General features: G+C 54.6%; 1 protein-coding gene and 1 long non-coding RNA gene across 4 annotated transcripts in view; one reads left to right on the top strand and one right to left on the bottom strand.

The window, feature by feature from the left end:
- Positions 1 to 1,430: 1,430 nt before the first annotated feature.
- Positions 1,431 to 3,555, bottom strand: COMTD1 (catechol-O-methyltransferase domain containing 1). 3 transcript variants are annotated; one of them, XM_057531336.1, is made up of 7 exons: positions 3,335 to 3,555; positions 3,048 to 3,175; positions 2,696 to 2,804; positions 2,488 to 2,606; positions 2,264 to 2,379; positions 1,936 to 2,069; positions 1,431 to 1,683 (listed from the first exon to the last, which is right to left on the bottom strand). In XM_057531336.1, exons 1-7 carry the CDS (start codon positions 3,426 to 3,428, stop codon positions 1,652 to 1,654), a joined length of 732 nt encoding a protein of 243 aa, XP_057387319.1. In that variant the 5' UTR covers positions 3,429 to 3,555; the 3' UTR covers positions 1,431 to 1,651. The 3 variants fall into 3 exon arrangements, with proteins under 3 accessions (XP_057387319.1, XP_028024413.2, XP_007166620.2); XM_028168612.2 differs by having other exon boundaries at positions 2,325 to 2,379; XM_007166558.2 differs by having other exon boundaries at positions 2,325 to 2,379; positions 2,696 to 2,801.
- LOC102999936 (uncharacterized) overlaps positions 2,908 to 15,894 on the top strand; it is a 142,952-nt gene continuing 129,965 nt past the window's right edge. Inside the window, exons 1-6 of the long non-coding RNA XR_449688.2 lie at positions 2,908 to 3,013; positions 5,328 to 5,421; positions 7,207 to 7,265; positions 9,536 to 9,582; positions 12,326 to 12,426; positions 13,180 to 13,354. This is a non-coding gene — a long non-coding RNA (uncharacterized LOC102999936). The remainder of the gene's footprint in view (positions 3,014 to 5,327; positions 5,422 to 7,206; positions 7,266 to 9,535; positions 9,583 to 12,325; positions 12,427 to 13,179; positions 13,355 to 15,894) is intronic.

Here is a 15,894-nt window from a genome sequence, read left to right as displayed (position 1 = left end):
ATCCCAAATGCTGTAGGGTTGTGAAAGTTGCCAACTGTGGGCTCCTGGGGCTCCTGTGGCCTTGATATGTTAGAAATTAATAGATGATTAATTTATTAATCAGCAGCCTCCAGGTTCAGTTCCACCACCCAGGCCTAACAGATGGTGGCAAAACCTAATTCTAGGCTGATGCCATTTCTGCCTGAGGCCTGAGGCAGTGTTGATGGAAAGGACACGTCATATCTGAGCCTGATCTTCATTTGTGGTGTGGAGATAAGATCTTCCTATGGATTGTGGAGGTTTAAACCAGAAGAGTGAAGCACCTGGCTCCCTCTCCGCTTTGGCTCATAGGCTCATAGATGTTTGTGTCGGAAAGCTTAACTTTCTCTTCATCTTCCTCCGGGGAACTTGTTAAAGATTGCCTCCTACCTATTGGCCTGTCTGCTTCACACCTCTGGCCAGTGATCCCACTCAGTCTCTCATGTTCTTCAAGGACTTCAGGGGGAGGACAGGATATATACTCCAGTCAACCTTGAGGTTCTCAGGTCTAAGTCAAGTGGCCTGGTCTCAGGTGATGTTGACCAGGGCCTCCACTGCAGAGGTGAGGCCAAGCTGACAGTTCTGTGACAACATGGGCAAATGGCCAGCAGAATTTGCATAACCTACAACACTTACACGGAGCAAGGCCCTTTTTCCTGCCATCGGATCCCAGATTGGTCTCCACTAGTTCCAGCTGCACTGAACAGGAACTTCATTCATTTGCCCCTCTTAGGAAGAGGTGTCGGAGGGAGACCACAGGGGCTCTACCAGGCTTCCAGCCCTCAGATCCTGTAGAGGCAAATCTCCACAAGGAGCTGGGGTTTCTGACCAACTGCATGTGGGCAGGTCAATTAAAACTTCTGATATCCTGCTTCCAGTCAGCTGGAAGCTCCTGTGGTCAGGCCACAGCCCTGGTGCCAGAGGGTCCTCAGGAGTGTGCCCGGGAGGGGATGAACATCTGTGGCCTCAAGCCTCCCTTTTTTTTTTTTTTTTTTTTTTTAAAGTTTTACTTGATTTTATTTATTTATTTATTTATTTTTGGCTGTGTTGGGTCTTCGGTTCGTGCGAGGGCTTTCTCCAGTTGCGGCAAGCGGGGGCCACTCTTCATCGCGGTGCGGGGACCGCTCTTCATCGCGGTGCGCGGGCCTTTCTCTATCGCGGCCCCTCCCGTCGCGGGGCACAGGCTCCAGACGCGCAGGCTCAGCAATTGTGGCTCACGGGCCCAGCTGCTCCGTGGCATGTGGGATCTTCCCAGACCAGGGCTCGAACCCGCGTCCCCTGCATTAGCAGGCAGACTCTCAACCACTGCGCCACCAGGGAAGCCCTCAAGCCTCCCTTTTGTTGAAGATGTAGCCAGTGCGGGGCCTTCCCTCCCTACCCCACTTCAGCACATATGGAGGCTCAGAAGATGGTCGTGTCCCAGGCCTCACTTTATTGTCAGATTTAAAACTCGGTGTTGATGGCTGGGGGTCCCAGGGCCCCTCCCTTGAGGCCACTCGCTAGGGGCCAGCCCTAGATCTTGAAGGCTAAGGTGAGGCCGTCGCCCAGGGGCAGGAGGCTGATGTGGACCCTGGCGTCCCGCAGAATGCGCTCATTCAGGTTTCGCACACACTGGGCCGCCTTGTCCTGCGGTTTAGGCTGCAACACCTCTCCACGCCACAGGACCTGCGGAGGGGCGGGGCATCGTGGGGGCGGGGCCTGGGGGGGTGCCTGAGCAGGAGGCGGGGTGAGAGCTGGAGACCCAGGACCTGAGCAGGGGAAAGTGGAAAACCTGGGGACTCAGTTCGAATACCTGGGGGGAGGAGCTTACGTGATTGCACTAGGCGGGGCTCTGGGGCAGTGGGGCGAGGAGGAGCCCAAGGAAAAGACGGACCCAGCTCAAGAGGGTCTTTCTTCTCCCCCGGGGCTGTCCCTTACACTGAGCACAGCGAGGACGCCTCCGGGTCGCAGCAGCTGCAGGCACCGCTCGTAGTAGGCGGTGCAGTTCTCCTTGTCCGCATCCACCACGGCCACGTCGAAGGTGCCGGCCTCGCCCGCGGCCAGGAGCTCGTCTTGCGGGGTAGGGAGGGGCAGATGCAGCTGAGTCCGCAGGCCCCAGCGGCCGGAAGCCCCCGCCCAGGCCGGCCCAGGCGCTGTGACCATTCAGGTACTCGAGGGCCCCTGCCTGCCACTCTGCATGTGGCCGCGTACCGGGTGGCGGGGGGGCTGTCATTGCCCAAGCCCGCCCGGCGGACCGGGTCACTACCTCGCGCCGGGTGGTCCCATTTGGGAAATGGCGCCAAGGCCCTTTCCGCTCCGTTGCTCACCCAGGGTCTCCAGGGCGGGTTTCAACCGAAGTTCGATCTTGTGCTCCTCCTCGGCCTGCGTGCGAAAGGAGCGGGGTCAGAGTCAGCATGTCCCTTCTCCCGGAGCTGGGAATGGCCGGGCTCCAGGGGCCCGACGAGGGCCTCAGGTGTGTGGGACACTCACCTGCCTCCACAGGGGACGTCCCAGCTCCGGGGGCCCTGCGTCCACCTCGCAGGTCACCACGCGCCCGGCCGGGGGCAGCGCCAGAGCCAACGCTAGGGCTGAGTAGCCTGTGAAAGTGCCTGGGGACGTGGACACGGACAGGCTCAGGCCAGAGTAGGGCGACGGCCCGGTGACTCCGGCCCCCAGTGACCCCAGCCGCGCGCCCTACCCAGGTCCAGCGCCTTCTTAGCCTTGATGAGGCGAGCCAGGTTGGCCAAGAGCTGGGCCTGCTCACAGGTCATCATGGAATCCCCCTGCGGCTGCTCCAGGGTCAGCTGCTTGGGGGGAGGAGAGGGTCGCACTAGCCCTGCCAGTCACCCAGCTGAGCCCCAGGTTTAGAGCCCCCAGAGGCGTGGCTGTGGGCGTGGCCCAGGGGCGGACCCTCATGGAACGCCCAACTATGGCCGGCCTGCGCGGCCAGGAAGCCCAGACGGGGCCACCGACCAGCCCAAGGTCACACAGCCACGTGGGTCCCTCCCGGCCCGAGGTGGGCGCCCGTTCCCGCTTCCGGCCCTGCTGACCAGCCGCAGGCTCCGCAGCGCCGGGTGCTCCCGCATGGAGCGGCTCAGCAGATACTGCCACAGGGGGCTGTCCTCAGGGGGCAGCAGGCGCTTCTCTCGCCGGGATCGCCATGGAGGGAACCGTCTCCCTGCCGGGAAGGGGTGGTGCTGGGTCAGGGCCTGGGGCTCCAGGGCGCCAGGGGGTGAGCCTCAGCCGCAGCCAGCCTCGCGGGTTCACGGGCTCTGTTCCTGCGTCCGTCCGCCCGCGGGGCCTCTGCCGAGGGTGCCGAAGGCCCGGCCCTACTCACCCAGGAAGAGGCCGCTGGCGAAGGCAGCGCCCAGCGCGACCGAGCCCAGGGCCAGCGCGGCGGGCACAGAGAGCCGGGGCACGGGCTGGGTCATGGTGCGGGCAGGAGGCAGCGGCGTCCAGGTCACTTGCGCTAGGGTTACTGGGACCGCCCTGGGACCCGCGGGCCCTCGCGGCTCCAACTTGCCGGGGCAGTGCCCTCGGAACCGCGGCCTCGACCGCCATCTGGCGGCCTCATGGCCTTACTGCAAGCCCCGCCCGCGTGGGTCAGTCGTCATCTAGTGGCCGCTTTCGGAACTGTGCCGGCGGCTCTGCTGCTTCCTCATCGCTACCATTTTTGCTGAGAACCCCCAGGGGCATATGTGGGTGGGCGAGTAGAACGTCGGTATAACAGGATACTAACAGGTACAAATGACAGAAATTAAAGGAACCCTGGGAGGGACCGAGAGGATCGGAGGGGGGCCTCTTGGGGGACGTCACCAAGGATGTCAAGTTGAAGGAATGTATGTTTGGGGGGAGTTGGAGTTTGGGAGCCCTGGGTCAGGTCTGGTTGATGGGGTGCTGAGACAACACCCTTAGTTAAAATCATGCTCTTGGGTGCGAGGTAGACTTGGGTGTGAGATCTTGGGCCCATCAGTCTCTGAGCCTCAGTTTCCTTTGTGTAAAACTGGGACCACTGTCTTACTATTAACGGCACCAGATCCCATAGCCTGGCACACAGTAGCTGCTCAAGAAATGGCAGCCGCTGTTATCATAAGTTGAAGATATCTTGGAGAGGAAAGATCAGAGGGCAGGTGAAGTCCCCTTGTAGGGCTGTTCCGCAGGGACGCTATCCAGTGAACAGTGATGGAAACACCGACTGCGTGCCGAATGGGGCGAGGCGAAAGAAGCTGTCCTGGCTTGTGTTAGTGAAGCTGGGCTCAGAGACCACAGAACACAGGGAACTTGTGTGTCCCGGCTTCACAATTTCCTCTTCTGTAAAATGGGTTTCTTAATAGTCTTGACCTCTCGGGAGATGAAATGAGAAAATCCAGGTGAAGGATTCACACAGGGCCTGGGACTTATTGGGCTATAGCTGTTCCATTTAAAAGGAGTCATATTCCATCGGCCGTTCCTCCGCGGCTGTCCCCTGACACCAGCCTTCAGCAACCACACTGGGCAGACTGGAGCCCCACCGGGGGCTTTCTAGGCGAGGCTCAGCCCCCGCAAGGCTCAGGGACAGGCTTGTTGCGGGAGGTTGGTTGAGGGAGCGCCTTGGCTGAGGCTGAAGACACGGGGCGAACTAAAGAAGCCCGGAGCTCAGAGCACGGGACTGACCAGAGCTGTGGGAGCCCTGGGCCCGTGGGAGGCCACGCAGGAGCGTGGACACACAATGAGCTCTTTTGATCAGGAGGAAACCAGAAGTGCTTTCATGGTTTCTCTGCTGAGACCCTTCCACCAGGCCAGGCGGCACCGGGGCGCTGGGCTCAGCCGGGGCTGCAAACCGGCGCTCTCTTTCCTTTCTGGGGGTCTGGGTTTGGGCAGGCCCCCAGCTCACACCAGAACCTCCCTCCCCGTGCCTGGCTTCAGGCCAGAGCCTGTGGAGGTGGGAGGCGGGCGGGGAGGGGAGGCATGTCACCGTATATCCCCCTCAGATTAAAAAACTAATTTGAAAAGATTAATGTATTCCATTCTTGTTACGCTGGCTCTGATACCTCTGGGCCTGCGGCTGCTCTGCCTCCTGATTATTGAATTTTTATGGCCTGGTAATTAATTGCAGATTCCCTGTTTTGTTCTATTTCTTTTTCTCTGACATTTTAATTTCAACAAAAAGCAGTGGTCTCCATGCAGGTTCTCTCTGGAGATCCTAATGGTCTATAAAACAGAATGACTTATAGATGTGGCACCCACTTCAGTTGGCGAGCGATTGTTTGAAACCTTGCTGATCACGCAAAATTTAATTTTTCCACCTCCCTCCCCCGTTCGCTACTCATTTCTTGTCTCTTCCATTACAGCGCCGGTGTCTCAGTTCACAATGAAGGGAGCAAAGTGTCGCCTCCAAATCTGTTACAGGGCCTTTTCCTAGAAGACCAGGGGGCTGAAGACAAAGTAGGTTTGGGTTCTTTTCCTTGGAAGTGGCCCCAGTGGTGGCGGTGGAAGCTGGGCCTCCCCAGAGGGCCACGTGGATGTGGGCAGCTGTCCCCAGGGGTGGGGGAGGATCATTTCTGCCTCTCTCAGTTGCCCTTTTGGCCAAGTGCAGCTGCCCCATTAGGCACCAAGGCACCTGCTGGTCATGAGGACAGAGAGGACGCGTGCCCATACATGCTGTTGGGTCGACACCAGGAAGTCAGGGGGTTTAACCCCTGCCAAATTCTTAGCCAGACTGGGTCACTGGAAACAGCTGTTCACAAAAATGGATCTGGTAGAGGCCCCTGAGTTACTAACCTAATGCCCCCAACCCCTACTTCTCCCAGCCCTGCTAACTTCACACAGGCTGGGCGCCTTCCCCCAGGAACCCCTAGGACTGGGCGGGGTAGGGGCAGAAGAGTAAGGTCATGGAGTCAAGTTGGGCCTAAAGGATTGGAATTCAGATATCTTCAGGGGTCAGGCAGGCAGGGGAGGGGAGGGCGGTAGGGAGCAGTGGGGACTGTGGTGTTCCAGAACTGATGCCCCATCAGGTGTGGCAGCCCCTCAGCTCCCACTCATGTGGCTATGTGGGAAGAAGAGCATCTTGTGGCTGGAGCTTCTGATTTTTCAAAAGAGGTTGGAAATCTGGCTTTTAATGTGAAATCTCACAATTTAAAACATTTGGGTTAGACTTTTTTTTTTTTTTTTTTACGCTCCATGTTAGCCAAACTGAATACATCTTTGATCTTTGTGTCTGACCTGGCCCATAGGACAACTGTTTCTTCTGATTTGGAGCATAGGTCAGAGAAGTTAGGACATAGGAGTGGAGTCTGTCGGGGCCAGAGAGGCCTCACTGGCTGGCTGATCACCCCCAGTCCCCAGGCCCTGCGCCAGGAATCCTCCTCCTACCTTTGGGCCCTTCAGTCCCCTTCCTGCACTTGTGGGCTCTTCCCCGGCAGCTGTGGTTCTCCCAGAGGTGCCTGTGAGCCTCTGTCCAGGGCTTGCCTTTTTTTGGCTGCACCACATGGCTTGTGGGATCTTAGTTCCCCGACCAGGGATGGAACCTGTGCCCCCTGCAGTGGAAGTGCAGAGTCCTGACCACAGGACCACCAGGGAAGTCCCCAGGGCTTGCCTTCTTTAGGCCTCCTCTCTCCACAGACAAACTTGCAGCCTGGAGTCTGACCACATCTGGGTGAGGTCTGCCAAGCTTTTCACCTAAGACTTCGGGGGGCAATGCTGTGACTCTAGGGGCTCCAGGGGCCGTGGTGGGCCGAGTGGGCTGATGCAGACAGACCATGAATCAGGAGCTTCTGGGGCCCCTCAGATGAGCGGGGGAGGACGGGGGCCACGGCCTGCTCCCGCCTCCTCTGTGCTGAGATGCTGCAGAGCTGGCGCTGGCAGTGCCCTGGCCTCTCATGCCTCAGTTTCCTCATCTGGACAGGCCGGATGGGAAGTGACAGCATGGGCTCCGGAGTCCGAGGGACTTGGGTTCAAACATTGGTCCACCACTCACTTCGTGGCTGTGTGAGCTCAGCGTTTCTCAGCTAGAAAAATGGGGATGATCCTTCTGTCTTAGTGTTCTGTGCTGTGTAACGAACCACCACATGCTGAGTGGCTTAAAACAATGCCATTTTTTATCTCGTGGTTCTGTAGGTCAGGAGTCGGGCCAGGCCTGGCTGATCCTCTGCTCAGGGTCTCACCAGCCGGAAGGCACCTCGAATACTTCTGGTGCTTCAGATCACTCTGCCTTCCTTTTCTGCTTTTCAGGGCTCACCTGATTCCAGGGGACCCACCCAGCTAATCCAGGATAATCCCCCCATTTCAAGGTGAGCTGGTTAGTGACCTTAGGTCCATCTGCAAAGTTCCCCTTGCCATCTGAGTTGATGACCAAGAGAGTAACATTGGTGGTAGAGCTCATGAGAGAGTGGTAAAATTCTGCCACAAACTCCAGCCTCTCAGTGTGGTTGTCAGGATGAAGATAACCCTGCCCCGTCCCCCCTCTTTGAGAACCACGGTGTGAGGTTTTTGGTTTGTTTTTATTTTTGTCCATGCCACGCGGCATGCGGGATCTTAGTTCCCCGGCCAGGGATTGAGCCTGGGCCCCCTGCATTGGGAGCGAGGAGTCTTAACCACTGGACCACCAGGGAAGTCACATTAGGTATTTAAATACAGAGGATTCCCTGCTACTGCATAGACAGAATGGGCGGGGGGCATGTTCCTCACAGCCACCCTCTCAAGAAGCTAGCATTGCCCCTGTTTTCCAGATGTGCAAACTGAGGTTCCCAGATGTCAGATGACATATAAGTGGCAGAGCCAGGTGTGAACCTGTCCCTGTCTCAGCTTCATATAAGCGTTTGTCACCTCACCACTGGCCCAAGTCCAGAGCTCCTGTATCCCCTGGAAATTCATCGAGTTCTCTTGAGAGGCTTCCACCATGCACCAGAGATTTACCTGTGACCTGATTTCTCTGGTTCAGTTCAGGTCCTGGCATTTGGGTGTCTCTGGGAGTCCCCAGTGGATGACTTAGGTGTGTGTTTCATGGTGTCACCTGCTCCTTTCTTCTTCTTCTTCTTTTTTTTTTAAAATAAATTTATTTATTTGTTTTTATTTTTGGCTGTGTTGGGTCTTCGTTGCTGCGCACGGGCTTTCTCTAATTGCGGTGAGCAGCGGCTACTCTTCGTTGTGGTGTGCGGGCTTCTCATTGTGGTGGCTTCTCTTGTTGAGGAGCACAGGCTCTAGGTGCGCGGGCTTCAGTAGTTGTGGCATGTGGGCTCAGTAGTTGTGGCTCACGGGCTCTAGAGCACAGGCTCAGTAGTTGTGGCGCACGGGCTTAGTTGCTCCGTGGCATGTGGGATCTTCCCGGACCAGGGATCGAACCCGTGTTCCCTGAATTGGCTGGCAGTTTCTTAACCACTGCGCCACCAGGGAAGCCCTGCTCGTTTCTTCTTGATGGGATGGCCAGGGTGCCACTATCACAGCCACTCCTGGGCGTCATCGCTTTTGCCGGACACCTCAGCTGACCCTCAGGAACCGTCAAATGGTCAAGACTTCATGGGGGTCCTTTTGAGAAATAGCAAAGAAAGTCCCCCTGCAGCTCTTCTCTCTCCTCCTTGAGACACTGGCCTGCATTGTGAATCCTTCCTTCCCCAAAAGAAGACAAACACACACGTCCCAGCCTCCCCTGCAGGTACCAGACCTGATGCCCGCAACCAGATGCAGTGCACAGGACTCGCATGCCAATGTGGCACGTGCGTCCATGGTTGGAAGGAGAGTGGTGCTGTGTCTCATCCAAGCTCTGGCCCTCCCAGAGTCAGCTGTTTGCCGCAGAGTAGAGTTTGCTATTTGCAACAAAGTGGATTCTGTTATTTGCAGCAAAGTGAAGTCTGCTGTTTGCCACAAAGCAGCTTCTAGATTTGCAGTCAGGACTCCTGCCTGGTACCTGCTCCTCTGTGGGACCGATTCTCCCGCCTCCAGCGCACAGTGTTACCATCCACTGCAGAGCCAACCCCCTCTTTCTGCTTTGCCAACAGGAGCCCGATGTTGTTCAGGCGACAACGTGCCCAGGTCCGGGGGGTGGACTGTGGTCACTCTCAGGCTGTCACAACCCCCCACCCCCGGTCCCTTTTTCAAGATATCCAGGGATATCTTGCCAGGGAAAAAGGGGTGCTTCTCAGGACTTTCTATTTCCTGATAATAAGAAATCCCCTCTTCTTGCTTAGCCTTTTCTTACCCCGAAAAGGGTTGTGTAAAGATGAAATGCTTGGAACTCTAGCAGCTGTCTTGTGGCCATGAGGCAACAAGGTTAAGGATTAAAAACAAACAGTGAGAAAAAAAAAAAAAAAAAAAACAAACAGTGAGGATGGTGATGGTCCTTGAAGACATTATCTAGACATTAAACCACTCCCAGCAACTGTTTGCCTCTAGCCTCCTTGTTATTGAGAAAACAGAGCCCTTTGTGTTTAAGCAATGATTAGCTATTTATTCTTTATTTGAAGTTCAAAGCACTCCTAACTGATACAGGCACTCTAGCAGTGTGGCCTGTGCCCAGGGGTGATTGAGAGTTGGTGCTGAGATAACCCCTTTTGCTTTTTTTCAGGTTGAGTGACAGATTCCACACTGAACTCAAAATCACGCTCTCCAAAGGTGAGGCCTCGTTTTCCTCAGGGGTCAGTTTTCTCCCAGGAGATGCCCTATCCCCCGCCTGACAAGTGGAAATGCCAGTACCGTGCACCCCACCCTTGCCCTGCTGCAGACTCGTGGTGTCTCATCAAGCCTCCCCAGTCCCTGGTGAGGCAGGCATGATCACCCATCCTCTACAGATAGGGGACATCTGGGGTCTCATAGGCAGGATGTGGGGATTGGCTCCAGTTGTGTATGACACAAAGCCTAGGGTCTCCCCACTCCAAGGAGAGTCTCTCTATTTGCATCAGAGCCAGGGGTGCAGGGGCTTCTGGGACAGTGGATGACCAGACAGGGTGGGAGCTTCTGTGCAGCAAGCTGGGTCCAGGTTGGGGAAGCCCACGACCTCCCAGCATAGCGGTCAGGTTTCTGCTGCAACATTGCTGTGTGGCAGCCCCAAGTCTCAGCAACTTCCAAAATAACCACCTACTTTTCTCGCTGCTGGGTCAGTGGACCAGCTGGGCTATTTCTGCTTGGGGTTGTGGGTCCAGATCATTCTGAGACCAGCAGCTACCTGGGGGTGCTCTTTCCCAGGGGACAGCATGGGGGCAAGAGGCCAACCACACAGGTGCTTTGAAAGCCTCTGCGTCAGTCAGGTCTGCTCATGTTCCAGCGGCCCCAACAAATCACTCGGCCAAGCTCCGCATAGGGGGCAAGTGTGTGTACTCTGCCCTCTCTGTGGGGTGGCCCTGTGAGCTCACGTGGCAAAGGGTGTGGCTGTGTAGCCCTATTATGGGTCAGGGAGAGAAGAGTCAGGATCATCAGTTCAATCTACACACAGATCCCAAGGGCCCCTGGGTGTCCCCAAAGCCGTGGGTGCAGAGATCCCCACAGGGCAGGGCCTCAGCAGGGGCAGGAGGGCCAGGGTCCCTGCCTTGTGCCTGAGCTGAAGATTCCCCAGTCTGTTTCTCAGAGGAGGAACTTGGAGCTCTGGGAGTCAGAGTGTCACCTGAGGTTGCAGGGCAACCTCCTGCCTCTGTCCACCTCACTGCCATCCTGAACCCAGGGGGGAGGGAGCAAGGGGTCAGGCTCACCTTCCCTGGGTTCAGCCCAGGGCGCCTACCTCCCTGGGGAGGACGAGCCCCTTTCTTTCATCCCCACGCTCAGCTTATGCCCATTTTCCTCCGAGACACCAGGACATGGAGCCTGGAACTGAAGGATTCCGACTGCATTGCATGGGAGACCTCTCAGTGCTTGTTTACTTCTGGTGGCCCCTGAGCTGGCCTGGAGACATATTTTGTTTGCCTCGATCAGTATTTTGTTTATTCGAATGGAGCCAACACTAAACAATCAGAAAATTTCACAAAGAATTCAGATTTGATTTCCATTTCTTTTGAAAGAGCAGCAGATTTGACAACACTGGGCCAATTTTGCTGCAGGGCAGGTTGGCTGGTGCTGTGTGGTGCCTCCCCCTATCCCCCACAGGTCATGTGCCCTTGCCCCAGTCCCCACCACTCCCTGCTGCCTCAAACCCAAAGAGGTTCCCTCATATTCCACATTGGTCTTTGAGCTGCTGGCGCATGAGCTGTAACCTCTGGTTTAATCCACTCCCCAGAGGCCCAGAGAGGAGAGACACCTGCCCAGGGTACACAGCCCATCTCAGGCTTTTGTTTCTCTTTCTCGCTTCCTGAGTAAGAACTTCACCTGGATTCCAAAGAGCAATCCCTCTTGTGGGCTCCAAACAAGGATCCCAGACTCTGCCGCCCACCCCAAGCAAAACTGTTCATGTCATGGTTGAAACTCAGAACACCTCTGGCGTTGCTACCCTGAGAGCACAGCCACTCTGAGGGGAAAATCTAGACTGAGATGACCTTTGGGAGATGTTACAGGGACCCAGGTCCCTGAGTTACATAGGGAATCCCCCTAGATCTATAAAAATGAAATACTAATGGCTGATATTTATATAGCAATTACTGTGTGTCAGTATAGCAATTACTGTGTGTCAGTATAGCAATTACTGTGTGTCAATTAAACTTCATATTAACTCACTTAATCCTCACATAAACCTTGTAAGGGGGAAGGTACCATTTTTATCCTCACTTTACAGGTGAAGAAGCTGCAGCACAGAGAGGTTAAGCAACATTCCTAAATTTGCACAGCTTATAAGTGGTAGAGTTGGGATTTGAACCCAGGTTCTCTGGTTTCAGGGCTTATAGTTCTTAACCACTGACATATCCTAGAGGAAATACCTACTGAGGTGGCCACTTTTCCTGTAATAACTCATTTCACCCTTGGACTTGCCCAACAAGGTAAGGTTGAGTTTGGCTGTGAGAGACAGAAAAATCCAAAAAAGAAGTTGGTTTCTACTTTATACAGATGTAACTTGGAGGTTGTACAGAGGCTCCAGGGTCAACTGAGACTCAGGCTTCTCCTCTGCTGTGCTGCCATCCTCATCATGTGGTGTCTTCTCATTGAACAGGATGACTGCTTGAGTTCCAGCCATCACACCTTCAACCCAGTTTTTAGGAAGAAGAAAGGGACAAAATAGAACTAACCTCCTTCCTTTAAGGACACTTCTTGAAAGTTTCATAAGATATTCTACTTGCATCCCTTTGAGCAGCACTTAGTCACATGACCACCCTTTGGCCTGGAAATAGTCTTTATTCTAGAGGGTTATATGTTCAATGAAAAAATCACTTCTATCATTAAATTTAAAAGGGAGAATGGCTACTGGGAACATTCAGCATCATCACTGTGTTTTTTACAGATAAAGAAACTGAAGCTCAGAGAGGTGAATGACCTTCTGGCGGTCACACAGCCAGCAAGAGGTGGAGCCTGGATCTTCTGCCCCTGGGCCCTTTGGAGCAGGTGGGCTCCAAAGATATACTCTGCCGATTTCCTAAGGGGTGAGGAGGGCTGTGGATATGTGCATAACCCCCTCTCCAGGCCCCAGGAACACCCAGTGCCCAGGTCCTGCCAGCCAGGCAACCTTGTGCCTGCAAGCCCTGGCAGCCTGTCTGGGCCCAGATCCATCACCCCAGCACCAACCATGCCCTGGGCCTGACTCCATCCATCCCTCTAATGCCGCATCGACTGTGCTCGGGCACGTTCCTGAGGCGGCCTCAAGAGCGCTGAATAATTCAGTTCTGCGTAATGGGATAATGAATTTACTGACAACCCAGTGTGGTCTCGGTACTTACATTTCAAGAAATACTGACTCCCTAGGCCTGCTCTGCAGGCTGGAGACGTACACGTGCCAAGAAACTGTTGCCTTTACTTGCCTCGTGGGGTTCAGGCTTGACTGAATGGAGACCCTACTTTGGTCTCACTGATTCTTAAACTGCTTTGGCTAGTGGGGAGCCTGGGGGTAGGGGGACTGCCTGGTTGGAACTTTGGGGCGAGGTGGAAGTGGAATCACAGAAGATTGGACATGCAGAGCTGGAAAGGACCCCTTGGTCCTGCATACCCATTTTACGAACCGGGAAACTGAGGTTGTGGCAGGGACGGGCCTCTGCTCCTGCACACTGTGTTCTGTGGCTGGGAACGCCGGGATGTCTCGGAACTCTAGGGAGGAGGCCTGCTTGTTTTCCTTCTAACCCGCTGTTTTCCCCGTCCCCCCAGCTGCTGAAGGGTTGCTGCTAATGACTCCCAGCTGCCCCTTCGCTGGAGGCGAGCCCTCAGCCAAACGAGAGGCGTCCCCCGGAAGGCCAGCCCACCCTGCCTTTCTTTCCCGACCTGGGCAGATGATGGCTGATGACCGGCTGATGTGGTGCAAAAGGCCACCCCAAGCCTCAAGGTAGGACAAACTCTGTGATGCTATTAGGGGTCCAATGTCCTTGGTGGGACTGCGGCTTGACCCCAGCTGAGACTGCGTTCTGGCTTAGCTTTTACCCCTTCCCTATCCTGCTTCCCTCACTCCCTTTCTCCTCGGGGCCTTCCCCCACGCCATAAATCATCTGAATGGGAATCCCTGACTCAGGCTCTGCTTCTGGGGAACCCTCCTGAGACAGCTGCGTTTCCTGGTCTGAGCCCTCCTTTCCGAGGACTCCTCCCAGAGCACTAAGAAAGGCTCAGGGCCGGGAATCCTTGCCGCTGGCTCTGCTGTGTGATGGTGAGGAAATCACTTCTCTACCCTGAGCCTCAGTTTCCCCTTTTGTATGGCTGGGGTTGGGAGAGCCTCTCTCAGGTCCCTTCCAGCTCTGAAGGTCTGTGATATGACCTGAGGTGCCAGGAAGCCTTCTCCTTTCTTAACTAGCGCCACATGTGCATGGAGTCCTACCATCGGGGACTTTTCTCTGAAGGCTTTTTCAAAATGCAAAAGCATCTGAGATGAGAATGAGTTTCACGTTAGGTGATCATGCTGCAGGGCAGACTCTCTAAAGGTGGGATCCTTGGGTCACCTGAATCCATCACCTGAAGGGGACTGCCTGGTTGGAACTTTGGGGCGAGGTGGAAGTGGAATCTCAGAAGCTTGGACATGCAGAGCTGGAAAGGACCCCTTGGTCCTGCATACCCATTTTATGAACCGGGAAACTGAGGTTGTGGCAAGGATGGGCCTCTACTCCTGCAGACTGTGTTCTGTGGCTGAGAACACCGGGGGTGCCTCCGGGCTCTGGGGAGGATACCTGCTTGTTTACCTTCTAACTCGCTGGTTTTCCCCGTCCCCCAGCTGCTGGAGGATTGCTGCTAATGACTCCCAGCTGCCCCTTTGCTGGAGATGAGCCCTCAGCCAAATGAGAGGCATCCCCCGGAAGGCCGGCCCACCCTGCCTTCCCTGACTTGGGCGGACTGCAGCCAATGACCGGCTGATGTGGTGCAAAAAGGCCACTATTGGGGACTACCCTTGAGTCCTACCATTGGGAACTTTTCTCTGAAGGCTTTTTCAAAATGCAAAAGCATCTGAGATGAGAATGAGTTTCACGTTAGGTGATCATGCTGCAGGGCAGACTCTCTTAAGGTGGGATCCTTGGATCACCTTTCGAATCTATCACCCAAAGGGTGCTTATTATTAATATTTCCCTTCCCTTCTTCGTATTTCTTTGAATGTGGTATGTGATGTCTGGAGCTGCAGCAGCTATCTTTCAGTCATGAGGAAACAGCATGAGATGTAAACAATAAGCTAAGGAGAGTGAAGCAGAAATATAGAAAGAAACTGATTTTCAATGGCATTTCTGAATCATTGCACAAAAACTGAAAACTACCTGTAGAATCTCAGTATGTGAAATAATTGTCTTTATTGCTCAAGCAAGTCCTGGTTGAATTTTCTGTTATTTGCAGCCCAAAGCATTCCAAACAAATCAACAGTCTTTTATCTCACTGAATCATAATAATAGTCTCTTTAAAAATTTATTTATTTATTATTTTTGGCTGCGTTGTATCTTCATTGCTGCACGTGGGCTTTCTCTATTTGCGACACGTGGGGGCTACTTCTCATTGTGGTGGCTTCTCTTGCTGCAGAGCACGGGCTCTAGGCATGCAGGCTTCAGTAGTTGGGGCACACAGGCTCAGTAGCTGGGGCACACAGGCTTAGTTGCTCCACGGCATGTGGGATCTTCCCAGACCAGGGCTTGAACCCGTGTCCCCAGCATTGGCAGGCAGATTCTTAACCACTGCGCCACCAGGGAAGTCCATAATAACCATCTTTTAAAGTAGGGATTATTATTATTGGCTCAGAGAGGTTAAGTGACATAGCTAAGGTCACACAGCTGACAAAGGGCAGCATCCTTTTGGGCTGGAGCTTTCAGGTTGGGAGGAATTTTGATTATTGATGAAAATTTAATTCCTGTCTCTGTTGTGTGTGTCCTATTGTAATCTAACCACTGGGAATACTCTCCTTCCTTCTCCATTCTTGTCTTTGGTCATTCTCTCCCTATCCATCCTACCCTAGGTCTCAGCTTAGAGACTCGACAAAGGTCCCTTCTGAGGTGGGGAGAAGGAGGTGGCAGGTAGCCACCGTCCATTCCTTCATGGAGTTTTCCAGAAGAGTGTGGCCGCATTCTGGTACCAAGGACGAGTGGAAGGCTGAGCCCGTTTTGGAGTGATTCTGGCCCCTAAGCAGCCCTAGACTCCTGTGTGGGGGTTACAGTGAAAGAGGGAAAGAACGCAGACAGAAACAGACAGACAGAGGGATGGAAGGAGAGGGAGAGAGAGGCAGAAGTCGAGGAGGAGGAGGGCGAGAGGAAGGGAGAAGAGAAGAAGGACAGGTCTTAGAGATAAACGTTGAGACAAACGTGACAGTGAACCTCAAATCAGACACAAGCTAGTCCATCACCCTGCCCCCGCCCCCGTGCCGCAGCTGCAGCCTCTTCACTGTGTGATGGAATAGACTGGGGCACC

The sequence above is a fragment of the Balaenoptera acutorostrata genome, chromosome 16, assembly GCF_949987535.1.
Source record: "Balaenoptera acutorostrata chromosome 16, mBalAcu1.1, whole genome shotgun sequence".
Taxonomy (NCBI): domain Eukaryota; kingdom Metazoa; phylum Chordata; class Mammalia; order Artiodactyla; family Balaenopteridae; genus Balaenoptera; species Balaenoptera acutorostrata.
Note: the sequence above shows the minus strand (reverse complement) of the source record. Positions and strands in the feature narration are given on the sequence as shown.